At 49.3% G+C, this 18935-nt stretch overlaps 1 protein-coding gene across 10 annotated transcripts in view; it reads right to left on the bottom strand.

Moving 5' to 3' along the window:
- Positions 1-328: 328 nt before the first annotated feature.
- The window catches only part of bahcc1b (BAH domain and coiled-coil containing 1b), a 71204-nt gene continuing 52597 nt past the window's right edge, over positions 329-18935 (bottom strand). For 8 of the 10 annotated variants that reach the window (XM_085903855.1, XM_085903857.1, XM_085903856.1 and 5 more), the window contains 23 exons: positions 18612-18723; positions 17953-18143; positions 17740-17880; positions 16716-16888; positions 16273-16624; positions 14178-15029; positions 12213-12379; positions 11937-12073; positions 11642-11746; positions 9574-9646; positions 9062-9248; positions 8795-8956; positions 7777-7941; positions 7453-7676; positions 6447-6615; positions 6211-6328; positions 6054-6129; positions 5860-5968; positions 5666-5779; positions 5469-5597; positions 3691-5027; positions 3381-3617; positions 820-3222 (listed from right to left, as the gene is read on the bottom strand). In XM_085903855.1, coding sequence (XP_085759981.1) covers positions 3013-3222; positions 3381-3617; positions 3691-5027; positions 5469-5597; positions 5666-5779; positions 5860-5968; positions 6054-6129; positions 6211-6328; positions 6447-6615; positions 7453-7676; positions 7777-7941; positions 8795-8956; positions 9062-9248; positions 9574-9646; positions 11642-11746; positions 11937-12073; positions 12213-12379; positions 14178-15029; positions 16273-16624; positions 16716-16888; positions 17740-17880; positions 17953-18143; positions 18612-18723 — 5540 coding nt within the window. In that variant the 3' untranslated portion in view covers positions 820-3012. Of the gene's footprint in view, positions 3223-3380; positions 3618-3690; positions 5028-5468; positions 5598-5665; positions 5780-5859; positions 5969-6053; positions 6130-6210; positions 6329-6446; positions 6616-7452; positions 7677-7776; positions 7942-8794; positions 8957-9061; positions 9249-9573; positions 9647-11641; positions 11747-11936; positions 12074-12212; positions 12380-14177; positions 15030-16272; positions 16625-16715; positions 16889-17739; positions 17881-17952; positions 18144-18611; positions 18724-18935 lie in introns of all 10 variants that reach the window. The other 2 variants (XM_085903853.1, XM_085903854.1) reach the window with 2 other exon arrangements.

The raw sequence follows: 18935 nt of genomic DNA, 5'->3' as shown, positions 1-18935 counted from the left end.
ATCTCGCTCATTTTTTTTTTTTTTTTTGTCTCCCACATACAAGTACACTACTACAATGTCAACACTGTACTCACTGTAGTATTTGTGACTTTAAGGGGTGTGGCCTGAATAAAATAGACCCCCCCCCCCCATAAAGCTATGAATACCTGAACACGCAGACACAAAATGAGCCAGCGGCATGTTTGCTCCCACTGCATAAAAAGCCTTCCCTCATTAACCCCGGAGGGCGCCCTCATCCCCCCCCCTCCCATTGTGCCCCTATCTCCTGCAGCATTCTGGGTAAAGTAGTCTTAACAATGTCAGGTTAGATAAGCTCAATGCAAACCTGCTGATAAGGAATCAGACTGCACTTAACGTTTGTGTGCTTTCAAGGTGGCGGTTGATTAAGGGAGCCAATGAGGAGGACCCGCAGTGTGTGTGTGTGTGTGTGTGTGTGTGTGTGTGTGTGTGCGGTCACGTTGGCTGGATGCGGTGTTCCGTATCTCTGTAATAACAAGCTAAACGGCTAAAACATGCCAGACAAAAAAGGAAAGTAAACACACGGCGATGGACAAAGGTATGTGAATGTGTGGGTGATTTTTAACTGTCACAAAGTCTCATTAGCAATGTTTGCTTTTTCAGAGGAAAAAATGGTGAGTCATGAGTTATTTCCTTGACTGAGAAGCAAATATGCTATCAAAGCCTCCATCCAAACATTCATGGCGCAATAACGTGTCACTCCTATTACAGTGCCATAAAAAAATTAAGGTGTGAATATGTTACAGGAAGTCTCAGATAAAATGCGTGTTAATTGGCTCACCTTGTCCCAGAAATGGGCGGCGAGAGAAGATCTCAACGTTCCTTCCAGTGGCCTGCTTGCACACACAGACAAGCATGCACACACAAAAATATAAAACTCATTTTTGAAACACATTAAGACATGTTTATGTCCAAAAACCTCTAGCTCCACCTCTTTGCTGTCTCAAGATTCAAAGCCTGAATGTTTTTTTTATTCACTTTATAGTTTTGAAATGCAACTTGAAGTTCAAGTAAGACTACAAACCTGTAGGGGGAGCCCTGGAGCAAAGGTCAATGGTTACTTGTGATTGAAGTGAGTTTGAAATCTATGCACAGTGAAAGTTAATCCCCTCGCCTTTTGTTCCTTTAATGGTCGTGTTCCGTTTTGATTCTTGTGAAGACCCGACCCACCTGTACAGCCTGCCGGGAAGATACAGTTTCGCAATTCCACCCCTCCGCCATCTATCAACTACAGCTACAGTTTCAAATAGCTTGTTCCTCTCTCAAACGACCCCACCCCATTCTTCCTTCTCATTCTTTTGCGCTTTTATCCCATGGTCCGTTTTCCCTCAGCTGACAAATGATCGCCATTGATGAACACAAGGCGCTATTCACGGAACTCGCGCCCAAGGGGGATAAAAAAAAAAAAAAAAAAGCAGTAAAATAAAACTTTTTTTCTCTTTTTGGAAGAATTGTTTTTTTTTTAATGAAACACAAAAAGGCAATAAAATTAAGATAAATATTTTTTTCTTTTTGTACATATGGAAATATGTAAGAAATACCTCCATGAGAATGAGCGAAATAATATTTTTTCCATCTCAACCATACAAAGCGGGTTCCAGTGGGAAAGGAAATCAACCAAAAAAATGTCGCTTCCGTCGAAATGGGATGATCAGAAGTAAATCCAGTGTTTATCTTTTTTTTTTTTTTCTTTTTTGTACAAAAATTTCACATGTCAAAAAAGTGTTTGTTGCCAACGTAGTCGTCAAAAGTCAGTCAAAGCCCTAAAAAGAAAAAGGCATTTGTGTTCTCCCCCCCCCTGTACATCCTATACAACAGTCATCACAGGCTTGCATAAACGGTAAGACCACGGTGAACTAAGAAAACCAGCGCGCACACACATTTTTTTTTGGCAAAGCAGGAATAAAAGTGACAAGAAGCATCATTTGCGATTTGATCCTTTTTTTTTTTTTTTGTCTCAACATTGTCCCATTGATTGGCGCTGATTGTCCTTCACAGTCACGTGATGCCATTCTGGTTGTCATAGAGACCTCAAGTGCATCAGCTGGGCAGTGTGCAGACAATGTCGCCGCGACGTCTCTCCGAGGCTGTCATAGCAACACTGAGACGAGAGGAACTCTACTTCAAATACCTCGGTGATTGATTGCAGGGGTCCCGGATTCAGATTTGATTGATTTTTTTTTTAATCATTCTCATAAAATTCTCTTGTGATGGGAAGTGTAAACACGCGGGTGCTTTGGTATATTTTAGACGTCGGATAAGTATTTATATTTACGTCTGACTGGATTCTTTCCGGATCAGTGAAAAGCAGAAACTTGGTTTCTTTTCCAGTAAGAGTCCGACAGGAAATGGATTAACCCCCCCCCCTAAATGGGGTTTGCCAATCACGCCGGCCGGGCGTACATTTTGACCTCATCTGTGATTTTGTTCAGTGCATTCATAATTCAACCTCCTCCCCCATCCACAAAGCCGTTGATATAAAAGCATCTCGGCTGCAAAGAAATATTATACAAATATTTATGTATAATATTTACATGATCATACATCCACACGAGGCCACTTTAAGCCAATCACTCATCCAAGCACACGTTTGAAGAAGAAGAAGAAAAAAAAGCAATCCGACTACCTGTACGTGTCTTCGCATCCGAATACAAAGATGCAAGAGAGGTATTGATGTGTATGGCTTGAGAGGGGCAAAACATTTGTAGGTGTGACATGACATCATCTTGGCTTGCAACCAATCAGCTCGTGCGCACAGTCCAAAATGACACCTGGAGGCTCCATTGTTTTTTTGTTTTTTTGTTTTTTGTTTTTGGTCCTGTGGAGAAGAAAAGCAGTAAGTGACCTTTCCGACCTTCCCAAAACGAATTGTGGCTTCCTGTGAGTTTTCCTCCGTCTCGTGATCCAGCAGAGATATATCCCGTCGGCCCCGCCCCGCCCCATCCCATCGGGAGGCGGTTGGCCGAACAGCTTTGGTCACGCTCGCTACGAACGCTAGGATACGATGGCCGTGCCGTCGGCAGCAATCAGTTGGCCGGTGGTGGGCTCGTACGTGCCGGCCAGGTAAAAAAGATCGTTGGCCGTGGCGCCGGACTTGTGCTCGCGGATCATGTGATCGTATTCGGACCTGCCGACCACCTGACAGCGATGCGAGATGGTCTGGACGTCGTTCTCGTCCTCGTGACTGGACTGGTACAAGGCGTTCTGGGAGAGAGTCGGTCACAATGTCTTATGAACGTTTTACCTTTGCGAAAAACGGTTAACGCGGGACACGGCACGGAAATCAAATTCAATTTTGTTCCTGTAAAAATTCTAATGAAAATGTCATGGCTGTTCCCACTTTTCACTTTATAGGTCTTTACCTTGCCGTCGCAGTGTCGCTTGCCCAGGCGAGTCTCCTCCGGGTGGTAGAACCACTTGACCCTGACCACCATACTGGAGCTCCACGACTCCCACAGGCTCTCCACCCTGCCGACGTAAGGCAGCTGGGGCCGCCCGGGCGACAGAAACACGGCGCAATCTCCGACCCGCACGGTCTCCTTACCGCGCACGATGGCCTTGTAGAAGAGCTTGCGGGCTTTGCCCTTCAGACCTCTCCTCTGGTGGCGGAAGAAAATTCTTCATAGTTATCACAAACTTGACTTTGATTCCGATGAATAAGCTTCTCTTTACCTGTGTCGGGTTACCGGACCATTTCCACAGCTGGCGTCCAGGCAGCAGTGGCGTTACGCTGCCTTGAGGCTCAGGCGAGGACATCCTCTGCCTTTTAGCTGCCGTCGGGTCCTTGGAGGAAGGTGGAGGACCACTCGGACCTTGATGGTGGCTATTGGCAACTCCGTCCTTTCTTTTCAATTGGGTCTTGGTCGCAGTACTGTTTGTCACCACGCTTCCTTTGGAAACGTACTCGGTCCTGTCCTCTGTCCTACCCTTTGACCCGGAGTGGGCCATTCCGGCCTTGGCCACATAGGGGAGAGCCGCTACTGTGGCGGGAGGGGTGGCGTTGCTCGACTCTGAGCTCAGGTTCTGTCTGTGTTTGTGTTTATCCTGCTGGAGTAGCGCGCGACGCAGGAGAACCGATGCCGACTCTTCGTCGGACGAGTAGGAAGAATCGTTGTCTGAGGAACAAAGGGACGAGGAGGATACGGAGCTGGAGGAAGACGATGACGAGGAGGAGGAGGAGGAGCAGACTGAGAGACGGGAGAGAAAGCGGCCGCTACGGTGGGACGCCGTTCCTCTTCTTCGCGCCCTGGCACCTCGACCGCCGTCTTCGTCGTCCTCATCCAGCTCCGAGTACGAACTCGGGCCGTCGCTGTGGCAGTCCAAAGTGTAATCTGCACTTCGATCTTTCTGAAGAGGGTCCGGCCGGTTCTCTCGATCGCTTCCTCCCTTCTTTGCGTCCTTCACCAGCACGGCGGGGTGAACGTATCGGAGCGGAGCACCCGCAGAGGACATAGTTCTACCTCCTTTGCTTCCATTTCCGAGTCGAAGTAGAGCCTTGCCGTTCTTTGTTTTCGGCGAGGTCACCCCTTCGTGATCGAGCTTCACCAGGAACTGCTTTCTGTCTCGATCACTAAGCGGCTTCTTGCTCCCTGCTGCTAGAGTCGCGGCGGCGACGACTGAGGAGCAAGCTGAGATTTCCCGGGGCCCAGAGGAAGAGCCCGTGTTGGCGTGTCGCGCCGATCCGGAGTTCCCGCCGCTACCAAAGGCGGAGTAGCCGTTAGCAATACTACTAAAAGAGTCAACCGCAAAAGGGGAACCAAAGATGCCTCTGAGCGGGCTTGTGGAAGTGAGCGGGTGGGAGGCAGGGCGATCAAACAGGCCCACGTCTCGCTCTCGAAATCTCTTCTGCGTCTTACGGGAAGTCCCGTTGAAGAGGAAGAAGTCCACCGGGGGTCTTTTCCTGGGCGCGGCGGACCAGCTCACCAAGGAAGCGTTGCCTTTGCTCCGAGAGTCCGACTCGGCTGCGCCGGCAGTCTTAGGAAGGGAGTGGATTTTCTTGGGCCTGCCAACTGAGCGAGGAGATGACAGCAGAGAGGAGTCGGAATCAATACGACGTGACAGTTGTTGGGAACAGAGCGAGATTAATAGTGGAGGTAAGAGCGCCGGAGAAATTTAATACCGTTATCTCTACCGGGCCAGGTAAGGTTTGGACATATCCGATACCTGTCTCTACCTGAAGCATTATCGCCACGAGTGACACGCATGTTTCTGACGACACCTCGTAAAATCCTGACGAATGTAGTTATACAGAGCGTAAAAGGAATTTTCTTCACATATCTCCATTGACAATATGCTCCTCTCTGACTCACAGTTGGAAACGTGAGCCTATCTGTGATTGCGCGGAATGTACAAACAAAGTTGGACAGGAACGTTTGAAAATGCACAGACGTCCATCCAAGTCACGTGCGCTAACTTGGAGGAAAAGGTGATAGCATAGCTGCTCGCCTCACCTGGTCTCTTCTCTTGGGGCTTCCCTGCTGGCTCCTCATTGGCCGTGGCTATGTCCTTCTTCTCCTGTGTAGAGCTGCGGCGATATCGCCGGCCCGGTGTGACCAGAAGCGCCGGTGACGGTTCCGCACCTGACAAGAAGGTTTCGCTCAATGACGACTTCTATTTTGTCGCTGTGACCCCAAACAATTATACTCACAGCAGATTTGGTATCCAGGTGGGAGGAGTCTGATGTTGGCGAGTGTAATGCGTCCTCGGTCCCCGTCATCAAACTCCACCATCACGCTTCCCTCCTTCTCGTCGCCTGCGCCCCCTGCAGAAAAGCGATGAGTCTTTTTTTTTATTTTCCCCCCCCCCTCGGTGGTGCGTTCCGAGGATTTGTGTCGCACTCACCTCGGTGGACATAACCGGGGTAAAGACACCGTGAGCGCTCACTCCAGTAGGCACAAACTCGCGTTCCCGCTGCCAAGATGGCCTCATTCTGGGGCCGCACATCCAGAACCTTTGACCCAAATACAACAAATAAGACGCAAATAACAACAATGTGATCTGAATGAGGATAGAACTTTAGCGCGAGTGAAACTCACAGCTTCTTGTAGGATTTGCTCAAGTGAATAAATCCGGGGGCGATTCCCGCGCTCCCCTTCTATGACAACACTAAAGCTAGGGGACAAAAAAAAGAAATACATATATATCAATCCGACCTTTTCAAAACATCTCACACAGTAGAGATTGTGTTCGTACATATCAGGTAGGTCCAGAGTTTGCACCAGGGCTGCGTAGAGCAACTCATCCTCCTTGGAAATCAAAATCTTCAGGCCGTCGACAAGCATCTCTTTGCTGAGCACACAGTTGGGCAAGGCTGATGAGGAGAACATTGATGGAATGAGACAAAACCATTTACAAGATGGAAAATTACTATGTGAGATCATTGGTTCAGCACGCTGTTGAAAACTTTTAATGATCGCCGCGTCACCTACCGGGTATTTTGCAAGGCATTTTGGGAGGAAGGTGCAACGCTGTCTGCTCTTCCTCGTCTTCCTCCTCTTCTTCCTCCTCTCCCTCAGAGAAGCTGCTCTCTTCCTCCAGGCGAAAGCCATCGTCGGCGGTGAAGCTCTGCAGGAGTCGGCTGACCGCGTGACCCTGAGCCTGCAATTGTAAATAACAATACATTGAAATATATTGTGTCAATTCATTAGGCACAAGCCCAGCCAACATAAGTCTTCTCAACATCGACACTGAAGTAATAATGCTCCGTTTCCTCAAAATCGGTTTATTGTTCTTAATGGCCCGACTGGAAAAAGCAGCTTTCATTTAGGGCGGATTGCTCCCATGTTAGCCATGTAATGCTCAAACGTGAATGGGAGATGCGGACAGCTCTCTTTTTGTGTACTGATGAACTTAATAGCAACCGGCCCGTCGGTGCACGTGCAAGAGTAAGGACCGCCTGCTTCGGCAGAAACCAAAGTCTCATTTATTGTGCTCACCTACTCACCCACACACTACCCATGCCCAGACAGGTTTAAGCTGGTCCCTCTCCAAAGACAACTGATGAGTGATGATGAAAAGTCACCTCGTCCAACAGGTTTGTGCCTGTATTTAGTCTTTCCACGCCGTGCTAAGTGTACACGAGCTGGCGTTTGGGTTGAATTTCCCGCATGCGGCCGGCATTTTGTCAGCACCAGAGGCAACGCGTGATTATCCTCCCACTCTCGGCACCGGTAGCGTGAGTGTGTGTTACACGGGCGTGTTCCAGGTCTTGCGTCAAACATAATCTATTATTATGCCGCTATGGTGACTCAAGCATTGAAAAGAAGTGGAGGAGTTCTTGGGAGTTTGGACTGGTTTTCTATCAGGGTGTGTTGTGTTTTTTTTTTCAGAAGGGATCAGCTTTTATTTCTTTCTGCTTTTTATATTCCGGGACATCTCGGTCTTTATGATTTGAGTTAAGGGCAGATTCTGTGTTTACGTAAATAAGAGTCTCACCTTTCCCAAATGACTGTGCATGTCTAAGTCTCTCCTGGTGGCTTCCTTGCAATATTTGTTGTCGTCTTGCAGAGCTCCATGGCCGTCTCCAAAAGGGCAGCCCAGTGATGAGGCCGCCCAGTTGGGAAGAGAAGCTCTTCTCAAATCATGGTGACGTTCACTTTTGCAATCGGCCTGGCATTGTTTCCTGTGGGCCTTGGTCTGCTCCGAGATAACCGCGTTTCCTGAGTGTGAAAGGGAACCAAAGTTGTTTTTTTTTGGGGGGGGGGGGGTAAATATCACCCATAAAGGTAAATGAATGATAAATATGCATTAAAATCTCACCTGGAGCTCCCGGTTTCTTAACACTGTTTTTGTGGTTTGAGTAGAGCCTCGACGACTGGGCCGAAAAAGAGCCGCCGGCGTTCACGATAGCTTCTTTGGCGGAGGAGCTAATCCCGATGTCATTGGCTCGCTCGTCGCTGTCGCAGCTGCAGTCCTCCTCGTCTTCTGCCCAAGCACAACGTCAATGGGATCAGTCACATAAGGTTTGAATGATCTGAATGCAAACACCGTTAACTACGTCCGGGGGACCCGCTTGACGGAATGTATCGACAACCGACTTTCAATATTCCTTTAGCGTGGGCGCGCGTGTTGAAAAACTTCCCTAATAGTAAGTAGGCTCACAATATTAGGAACGGCGGGGTCCTTGCACTGACGGGAAGCCAATTTGGCCTCGCACGCACGTCGGCATATGCCGACCTTGATTTGCACGCGGGGGCGCGCTGGCATCTGATAGTTATTGGCAGCTGTGTGTCACCGACGGCGAGGGTCGTGTCGAGTGTCGACACGTCCCCGACAAACTTGTCACTTACGCCGCCGTCGTCGTCAACACTCGACCGCGCACGGTCACACGTACTCGCTCGGTGTCATTAAAGGCCACAAGGTCAACCACTTCCTTGCAGGAAGTTTCGCATCCCGCGTGGGGGGCAAATCAAAAATGCTTTCCGAGTAGGCAATCCTCGCTAAGCCGCGAGGGTGAAGAAGAGCGACGAGGACATGGGTGCGACATTCTCAACGGGGCCAGAGCGGGATCGTGTTACCGTACAGTGTCGTGGGGCCTCGGGTTGGCGGCGAATTAAGTTACGAGAGGGAGCGGCGTGGCATGCCCGCGGCAAGTCGTTAACAGTTGGAACGTTGTGACACAAGAGCCGAGAAGTGAGAAGAGACTACTAATGACGGGAGACGGCCGGGGCCGTGTGCCGACAACTCGCTTTTGCACAAATCGAGTGTTGCGTCTGTTTCCTTATTATTGTGAAGAATTACATCGATGAATTAAAAAGAGCAAATTCCTCAGACTCACCATGCCCCGAGTTCTCGCTGTCACTCCTTTCCCTGACTTCCTGCTTCTCAGATGTACGGGTCGAGCCGGGCGTTCGGTTTGGGTCGGGGCTCATCAACGCCTTTGGTTTGCGACCTCGCTTTCTCTTAACCATCTGACTGGCCTCCCACTCCTGTTGTGAGTCTTGATTTGGAAAACAAAAACCAGCAGCAGGAAGTAAGTTCCTCTAATCATTCTTTGGGTGCTTGGAGATGAAGTCTACAGCACGCCCCCCCCCCGCCTCCTCACCTGCTCCTCCGTGTCCGCTGTGACTCTTTGGTCCGTCTTCCGCACCGGCGGCCGCTCGGCAATGCGGCGCGTTGGCCGAGGATGCGGTGCGCTGGGCCGCGGCCTTCTGCTTCAACTGGTTTTCGCGTCTGGCCAGCCTGGAGCTCAGAGCGCTGGGCCGACCTCTGTGCTTACAGCTGGCTTTCAACTACGGAAGCGACACGTTAGCTACTGATTAAGCGGCTTTGACTTTTGCTCACTTGTATTACTTTTCATTTTTCTATTTCACATCAAGTCATTATTTACAGTATATACTTTTGGTGACATTCAAAAAAAAAAGATTTTCAAGGCGTTTCTAATTTGCGCTGTATTGTTACGAATATTTCCTATGATGACTGGACGCCTTCTTTTTTTTTTTTTTTTCAGCATTAACAGACCATTTCTGAGGTAATTGGCGTGTTGAGTTGACAAATATCCTCCCAGTAATGGAAAGGTAACAGCCGAAAGTGGACGTCTGCGTCTGTGGGACTGACCTGTGTGGCGCTGAGGCTGCTGAAGTCATGCTTCCTCCTGACTCTTTCTTCATCCTGTAAATTAACACCAGCCCTGGAAAACACATCAGAGACAATATATAGTCAGAGAGAAAAAAAAAAAAATCACACATTTGCATCTGTATGCCCTTCATTCCCGTCATTGTTACGTTATCCACTCTCCGGTTCCCCTCAATCGACCCTGTCTCATAACTTGGATGAGGCAAAATATTCGACTGAATCACCACATTAAAAGGGTGATGAGGATGGTGTGTCGGTGTGTGTGTGTGTGTGTGTGTGTGTGTGTGTGTGTGTGTGTGTGTGTGTGTGTGTGTGTGTGTGTGTGTGAGAGAGAGAGAGAGGAGGCTGGTTGTTAGAGGAGGGAACAGGCGAGATGAAGCAGTCTCCAGGGAGTCTGTCCGTTGACCGGAGCTTCGGGGCTCGATCAATAAACACTAACATCTATTGAACACTACACCACGGCGCCTCCGCCCCCACCCGCCTCTCTCGCTGTGTCCTTCCTTCATTGTACGCTGGCGCTTCCGTGCACACACACACACTCACACACGCGGGTTCGCGGCTGGTGTCTGAGGCATGGGAATTTTATATTCCCACAGAGGGAAGCGTCGGGGCCTCAGCATCGAGAGAGCCCAGTTATGAGAAATTGTAATGCTGCAACACAAAAGTGTTTGGAAAAGCACTTTGTGCACAAGGCTTTTGGCGTGAAGCACAACACCGACATTTTATTTCTTTGATTATTCTTTGACTTTACATCTTTACAATAATTATGAATTATGTGATCATTAATGCTATTCAAACTCTCTCGTCTAAATATTAAACAAAAATAAAAAAACGGCACTTGATCGAGTGACATAGATGTAAGCTAGTTGTTGATGCTAGCGATTCGCTTCCTTCCCTTTGTGGCTTGCGCGCCAAACACTTCCAACAAGAGGAAAGCATAAACAAATGATTAATAACAAAAGAAACGGTGTTCAGGCACGTAGCAGCCAGCTTTAGTAATTAAACAAACTCTGCCTGAGAATGTGCGCCGAAGAATCGCAAAGGCATGTGCGAGTGAAGCCTTTCATTGGCATTCCCATTAGCGTTTCTAATAATGGTAACTGTGACAAACCTGGAGTTTCTCTAATCATTTTATCTAGGCGAGAGGTGGGGGGGGGGGCACATGCCAACAGAGGTGGGGCGGCATGAGAAAACACATTCATCAGTAAGCGGGGTGGAATACTGAGTGTGCGTGTCGGTGTGTGTTAGCGTGTGCCGAGTAACGCGCGGTGGTGCGTTGCAGTGGGCGCGGCCGGTGTGGAGTCGTTTATCACTGTAATAACTGTACATCAGGACTTTGCCCGGCTATATTAATGCATGCTAATGGTTCACTGGGAAGCGGGACATAATCAATGCGAGTGATAGATATGATTAAAAGTGATTAATGATGATTAATGAAGGGTCTTGTCGTTTTCATCAGGACTCCTCTCAAAAATCCTGCCCAAGCGTGGAACGTGAACTCGCATTCAATTTCTCATGAGCTTAGCTTACTGCTAACAAACTATGCAAAGCGCCATTGACATGCTAACAGCTAGCATTTTTTTTTTTTTGGTGGCTTTTACAGCAATGCATATTTGACCAACCCCATGAAGATGAAAAATGCAACACTACTCACGGGCATATATTATTTATCCTCTGCATAGAATGACTAATATTACTGAAATATGATGGGATTATATAATGACGTGTTTTGAGTTACAAGGGTGGCCATGGAAAATGTTAAAAGTTGTATCTCAAGGCACCATTGTACTTTGTTGACAACAACAACGCCAAAGTGATGAGCCGCACTCTAACTGCCAGTGTGTGTGCACACAAGCAGCTCCTTCCTGCGCCCCAATCAAGCAAATCATCAGCTATAGGCGGCGCGTTGAAATCAATTGATTTGAAGAAGTAGAACTTCTTGAAAAATCAAGCGCGCCTTTCACTAAAACCACAAACACAAATCAGGCCAAATGAGCCCCGGCCTCGCCAATCAGGCTGATTGTGCGGGCGCCACGTCGCGGGACCTCACCTGAGTCTTTTGGAGGCATCTGGAGCCGAGGCACCGGGGGTGGACTTGCGCTTACGGGGCCGGCCCGGCCCCCTGCGGGCAGGGCTGCGAGACGTCTCCTCTTTCCTGCAAAGAGTGAGAGGCAAAAGATGAGAGATTAAACGAGGAGAGCGGGTCGACTACAGAGGGAACTTGTTCTGGCTGGGGGTCAAACTGTGTTGAGGTGCGAGAGCAGGGGCGTCAGCATGACAGCAGTATTGTGGGTGTTGAAATGTACAGCAGTGCAAAAGGTGCACATCCATGTGTGTGTGCTTACTGGTGGTCGTGTTTCCTCTGAAGCTTGGCCAATTCTCTCTGTTTCTCTTTGTAGCGGCGCTGTAGCTCGGCCAACTGGACACGCATGGCCAGCTCCTCCCCTCCCATCGTCTCCATGGAGCCCTTCGCTGGACACACCTGACAAACACACACACACACACACACACACAAAGCAAGAGGATTTTAAAGCTCAACCCAAACAAAAATATGCCGTGTATTATTTACAGATATAGATGCGTACGCTGAACCCCCAAAACTATTGAAACAAAAAGCTCACCGGCTCATGGCGAGGCGTCCAGCTACACTTCCTGCGCAAATTCAGCCTTTCCCTAATTTGACATCGTTGCTCGGCTCCGCCGTGACGAGCCCCTTCCCCCATCTCCAAGGCCCGGGCGGCCGCCAGCGTTGCCAGACTGTGCAGGTCAAAGGTCAGCATACGCTCACCTGGGGAGAGACGGATGACAGGCAGGGGGTGGGGGTAGGGGTGGTGGATTGTTACATCGCTTCAGTGACAAGACGGCTGACGGCGTTCTACAAACATGTTGCGGGCGGCGAGCTGATTTATTTTGCTAGCGCCGTAGCCGTGCCTTGAAGAGTGGTGATGTTTACGATATTAGCTGTGTAGTTTATTTGATGTATACGGCTGCTCCTGCCTAATCGTGCACACAAACAACACGTGCCGTAGGGGGGGGGGGGGGGGGGGGGGCGTAGAAGACGTAGAGCGCAATCACTACATCTGTCAATGTCATTAGCTCTGTCATTGTCACGGCACCAGCAGATGAAACAGAATATTCATGAGACTGTCCACACACCTTTTTGTACATGAAAATACACACGTACAGTAGTTGTGCTGAGGTGCGCAGGCTGCACGCGAGCGCAAAGGAGGACAGCAGACGGGAGGAAGAGAGGGAGGAGAACGGAGGGAGGGGAAGCAATAAGAGGTAAAGTGTTTATTGAGCTATCTATTTATTCTCCCACATCTCCTCATTACGGACATGGACAGAAGCCAATTTAGCCTTTGGAGGAGAGCGACCGGAGTGGAGCATCACGGCCTCTTCTACGAGGTATATAAGATGCACGCCATTGTTTACAAATCATTTTTCATTTCAAAGTGGACTGTTGTTGTCACTTGGCTATTTCTTTTTTTTGACCAAATACTTTTGCTGACTACACTAACATATGAATAAAAGCAAAGCCGGTGAGAAAACATTGATCTATTATATTTAATGAGTAGAATTTTAATAGAAAGGAAATATGAAAGAAGAGGGGGGGAAAAAAAACAAAAAACCTCCCGATACAAAAGCTCCTGTCTGCGCGCCAATAAAAGAAACGGTGCTAATTTATACCGAGGAGGAGGTATCTTGATTCCGCCGCTATCTGTAATTGCGATCTGCAGCCAACGTCTGCGATATTCTTCCGCACCGAGAAGCAGTGTGAAAGCGTCGGCCCGGAATCGCTTTCATCTCCCCCAACACGGTTGCAATGACAAAAATTGCCATCAGCGGTATTAATAACAGCGGTTGCGATTTGGCAAACGTTTTGCGAGCCGTGACAGGACTTATTGATTTCACGCCTATTATTACACATGCGTGTGAAATGTGTGTCGCTTGTAAACAATGCACACACCGTGTACGTGTTACGACATATGGACAAAAAGTGACGTAGGATTTTTACAGGTGTTAATTCTGTTTTGGGAGATGAGGGACAAGATTGCAATGGCTTAATAAGGAAAAAAAAACAACAAAAAAGGTGTGGTGAAAGGTAAAAAAAAAAAAAAAAAAGCGTCAAGCGGAGAGGCGGGAAGCAGCCTGGTGGGGAGACAGAGTCTGATGGAAGAGAGCGGGGATTCATCTGGGATTACTTAACAGCTTACACACACACACACACACACACACACACTCGCTGACACACTCGCTCGCAGACGCACGTGCACACGCGTTGGCATAAATAAAAACACTCTCTCTCCGAGGGACAAGAGGAAAATAGGAGCGCTTACAGGAGAAGTGTTTAAAAGGAAAAGGGTCTAATTAGCAAAGCAAGACGCCAGAGCCTGGGGGACATGCATGCGTGTGCGCCTGTATTTCGTGTGTGTGTGTGTGTGTGTGTGTGTGTGTGTGTGTGTGTGTGTGTGTGTGTGTGTGTGTGTGTGTGTGTGTGTGTGCTGGCTCCTTTCCAGAGTGTGAGCAGAGTCGCCATAATCTGTACTGGAGTAAGAGTTTTGAACACGCCACTCGGTCGTCACCTTCGTCTTGGTTCTCTTTGCTCTCCAGACTCCGCTGCTGAATCTCCAGCTCAGCCAGTTCCCCCAGGATCTCCATGCCGTGGTGGACCAGAGGGCTCGGAGCTCGGGGCGCGGGTGCCGGTGCGTGCAAGGCATCTCGGGTGGCGCACAGGGCGGCGGCGATGAGAAGCTCCAGGCTCCACATGTAGGCGCCTTGTTGCTGAGCTGCCGTGCTGACACATGGAGGTGGAGAAGGCCCAAGCGAGGATGGAGAAGGAAGTTGGGATACATCCGGCTCCTCTACGCTTCTTTCAATCTGCTTCTCTTCGTCACCGTCGACGACCAACTCTTCATGTTGATTGATCTGGTCTTCCTCCTCTTTTGTCTCTTCTCCAGGCTCTCCCAGGAGAGAGCCGTCTGTTGCTTCGCACTCCATTTTGTCTCCTGCGAGCTCGTCTTTCTCGCATTCCTCATCGTCTTTGGATATCTGGGCTCGCCGAAGGGCTTCGCTCGCAGCCGTGGCCGGGCCGGCTGGATCCGGGACAGAAGACGGGGGCAGCGGGCCAGAAGTGGTCTTTTCATGCTCGGCAACAGCGAAGCCACCCCCTTGACTTTCCTCCCCCTTTTCTTCTGTGGGTCCACTGTGGGATTCCACCACTTCACAGTCTCGCTCCTCCGCCTCTTCTTCTTTGTCCCTCCTGGTCTCATCTTTAGTGAGAGGCGGGATGTGGGGAAGAGGCTGGAGAGACTTTGAGTCAGGCTCGGCCAGCCGCGCTTCCTGCGAGGTTTGCTCAGCCAAGCGGGCTTCGGGCGGCGAGGGCCCGGCCTTGAAACCCATGCAGAGCGGAGGGAAGGCGTAGACGGGTGGCAAGTCTGGTGGAAAGACAAGAAGACAAAAGCCAATGAAACTTTACCCACCCAAAAAAAACAAAAAACACAAAAGCAGCACATTAAACATTTTCAAGGAATCAAACAATCTTTAGGTGGGGGTTGGGGGGGGGGGGGGGGGGGGGTTGTATCATCTGTTCATTTTTCATTTTTGTTTGAAATGTATGACCATTCAGCTCTGGCAGACAGGATGAAGAATGTGATTAAAGTTGGCATAATACACTGACAGCAGGGTGCAGAAGAAAGGAACAGTGTGAATGTTACAGTATTTGCTACTCTGTGTGTGTGTGTGTGTGTGTGTGTGTGTGTGTGTGTGTGTGTGTGTGTGTGTGTGTGTGTGTGTGTGTGCGAGTGTGTGAGCAGGATATTGATGACACTCTGCCATTTCCCTGTGATTGCAGCACCGGCCCTGTCAGCCTATTATTGATGGTATCCCTCCACCCCCTGACAATGCAGCCAGATGAATGCTTATCCTTCCGCCTGTACTTCTCAAGGACCCCTGAAGGGTAAGGAGGGCAGGTCTCGCGCTTACACACACACAGGGGTCCATATGGTATCCCCGTCCTTGACCGCCGACCCCCCTTTAACATGCATAGAGGAAAATTGCATCTATTCTACTCATATTTTTGATTTTTTTTTTTTAAGTGTACCAAGACAGGTTGGATTGGTGAAGACATACCTGGTGAAGAGTCCCTTAGAATATTTTGAGATCCCAAAAATGTGTTTTCCTCCTTCTGTCACTTGACAAGTGGAACTTTGACTGGTTTGGCCGCTTTAGAGCTTCTTTTATTCTTTCATTGTCTTTCTGACTTTCATCTTTCATTTATTTCTTTTTTATTTTTTTTTATTTTCAAAGTGTGAGTCATCAGCCAGCTTGTGAACAGAGCCTTTGCACTGGCGTTGCTACTTTTAAGCAACTTGTTGCACTGTGGGAAAAGCCCAGGATCAACTACCAATTCTAGAGCTTGATTTTATTTGATATAATGGATTTTTTTTTTTTTGCATTATTTATTTATATTCATAACAATCTGCGTGGAACGTCAAATTCAGAAGACAATTCACATTATAGGGACTTTCCGTATAGTAACGAAACACTCTATGTGAACTTCTGCTTATTTCCCACCGCTGTTAAATATTCACTTATATATTCACTTAGATGCAGCCTCCATTTTTTTCTCTCACCAAAGCTCTCAGCATTTATCAATTAATCATTAACATTCCCACTCACCAGGCTCGAGGGATTGCGGGTAGTCCTGAGGTGGCTGCCCCTCTCCTCTGTCGCTGGTCCTCTCCAAGCCTTTGGGTAAGAGCGACGGCGCGGGGCTGAGTGCCGGCGAGCGGGGAGCCGCCGCAGCCGGGCTGGGGGCGGGGGTCAGGGGATTGGGCGGGTGGCTTCGCCTCGAGGGGGAGTGGTAGCACGGCGACTGACGGCTGCTGGGACACAACCCCGGCGACGGCGCCGACGTCTTTGGCGGGGGAGGCGTGTGCGAGAAAGGTTTGGTCATATGGGAGGACGTGGTAGAAGAGGATGACGAGGTTCTCGAGTCTTCCGACGGAGCGGCTTGCTCGTCGTGTTTTCGCTACGAACACGGGGGAAAAAAAAAAAACGTTTTCTCCCGTGAGAGGAGATAAAAGTATACATGCGGGCCAAGCCGGTCCGACATGTGGTACCTGTCCCAAGGAATGGCGCTGAAAATGCTCCATGGCCCGATGCTGTTGCAGCGCGTAGAGTTCCTGTTGCCGTAGGAATGAGGAGCGGGAGTAGACGGGGTGATGCTGAAGGTGAGGAGGAGCCCCGCGGGCTCCGTAGACAGAAGGCCACAGACCCGATTGCTCTAAAACGTCTGCGGGGGACGGACAAGAAAGCGGTTCTGGAGATATTGACTTTAAAGCCCGACGTAGTTGCTTTGTGAAGAAAAAGCCAGCCATATGTGTGTGTGGAGCGGCTTCAAAGACAAGTGTGTCACAAAGGTGCTCTTTGTGGATGCTTGGCTGAGGCCATCTTCCCAAAACCGCCGCAACCCGTCCCCCTTAACTATTCAAAATCGGGTGTTATTCCGTTCAGCCCCGCCCTGTCCTCATCACACACACACATGGTCACACACATATGCCTCCTTGGCTGCTTTGTCACTGGGAACCTTTGTTCTGCGAGATTAGCCTGAGTGGGCTAATGTTTCCCAGGGGAAGGGTTCAGTGGATGCACTTCCCTTCTCCGCAGGAACTCCCACGGAGCGGAGCGAGGGAGGCGGGAGATAATTAAATTTCACAGCCTGTTTGCAAAGAAAGATTCAGACACACTCGCACGCACACACACACACACACGCGATCTTACTTCCCGAAGATGTAAACCAGAACCCTTAACGCTGATCAACGTCTTATGTCGGTCCAGACATGACGACACAACTTAGCTTGTCACGAGAGACGAACGTCAGTTGAAACGCTTTTGCATAATGCCGGGGCCCACGCTGCTGAGGGCAATGGAAATAGCTGCTCCCATTAACGACGCTATAAAACACGCTCGCACTGACAGAGGGACTTAGTTGAGCATTATATTATGATTAGCCAATGATACTAAAACGCTGGGAGAGAAATGGCAGCAGTTCCATTGGCGCAAATGGAGAGGAGGGAGACGGGAGCTGGCGTTCGGACGGCGGCCAGAACTTGCCATGTACTGTGTGTGCGTGTCGGGACGTACCGAGGTGATGATGAGGTCCGGGCTCTGTAGGAAGGACCATCAGCGAGGAGTTGGGGTCTTGGGTGAGCGAGCCAAGCACAGGCTGGAGAGGGCTGGGTAAGCCCGGGGGGAAACTGGCACTCATCCCCACGTGGTTCAGACCTGGAATAAAAGGCGCAATAGTCCTCTCAGCATGCCGTCGTCCAAGCCAATCGGTGAAAAATGTTCACTCACTATATGAATGTCCCATCCAGAGAGAGGGACTTCCTGTTCTGTGCATCCAGTGATGATGGGCGTGAGCGGCGGCGGCGGCGTCTGCCCCCAACTGGCTGGCGCCTCCGGGCACCAAGAGGTGAGAGGTCAGGTCACCGTGGCAACTACTCGAAGGGTGGATCCTGGCAAACTCGATGCGATCCTTGCTGTCCCTTTTCAACCGGACACCAGAAAAAAAAAACTTTGGTCATTATCAGCTCATTAGCTCATTCGATATCGTCACAATCGCTATTATGATCATTACCGTCCTTGTGATCTTCATTGCCACGACAACCATTATGTTCATCAAGGATGAGTGACAGCCAACTTTTCTTTTTTATTTTTTTTTATTAAAGGCCCATAATAGAGCTGTGATACTTAAGAGACATTTGTATTGGTCCCCATACCATTAAGGCATCGCGGCCCATCTCAGACTAAAAGGCAGACTAAGAGATAGTGTTTGTGTGTGTGTGTGTGTGTGTTGGGGTGGCACGGAAACACTACATCAAAGGCTGAGTGGAGTAAATGGAGTGAGTGAGGGGGTGTAAAGAGACAGCGACCAAAAACCGTGGACAAAGAATAAAAGGACTGCGACGAGAGAAAACACATGCGTTCATTCATGCTTTGGTGTAAGTACGTACCTCATCATCAAGTCTCTGTCCCTGTCCAGGTGATGAAGACCCATCTGATCCTCTGTCATCCTCTTCCTCTCCTCTGCCTCGCGGCCGAGTGGATACATGGGTCGGGACACCCCTGGAACACAAATGCGGCGAAATGCTTGCAAATGGAGAAATGAACGAGAGCATTAAAACACTTTGATGTCTTTGTTGTGACTTCCTTAGAATGGAAATTGTAGCGTTGTTGCTAATTGGATGCTAACAGCCAACCAGGAGTGTGTGTATTGGTTTGATTGGCCAGATTGAGTAGACATGGAAAGTACACAAAGTATGCTTTTCCTGAGACAG

This window comes from Syngnathus leptorhynchus, chromosome 22 (genome assembly GCF_054491065.1).
Source record: "Syngnathus leptorhynchus isolate UIUO chromosome 22, UIUO_Slep, whole genome shotgun sequence".
Taxonomy (NCBI): domain Eukaryota; kingdom Metazoa; phylum Chordata; class Actinopteri; order Syngnathiformes; family Syngnathidae; genus Syngnathus; species Syngnathus leptorhynchus.
The sequence above is the reverse complement of the archived record's forward strand: the minus strand, read 5'-3'. Positions and strand labels throughout refer to the sequence as shown.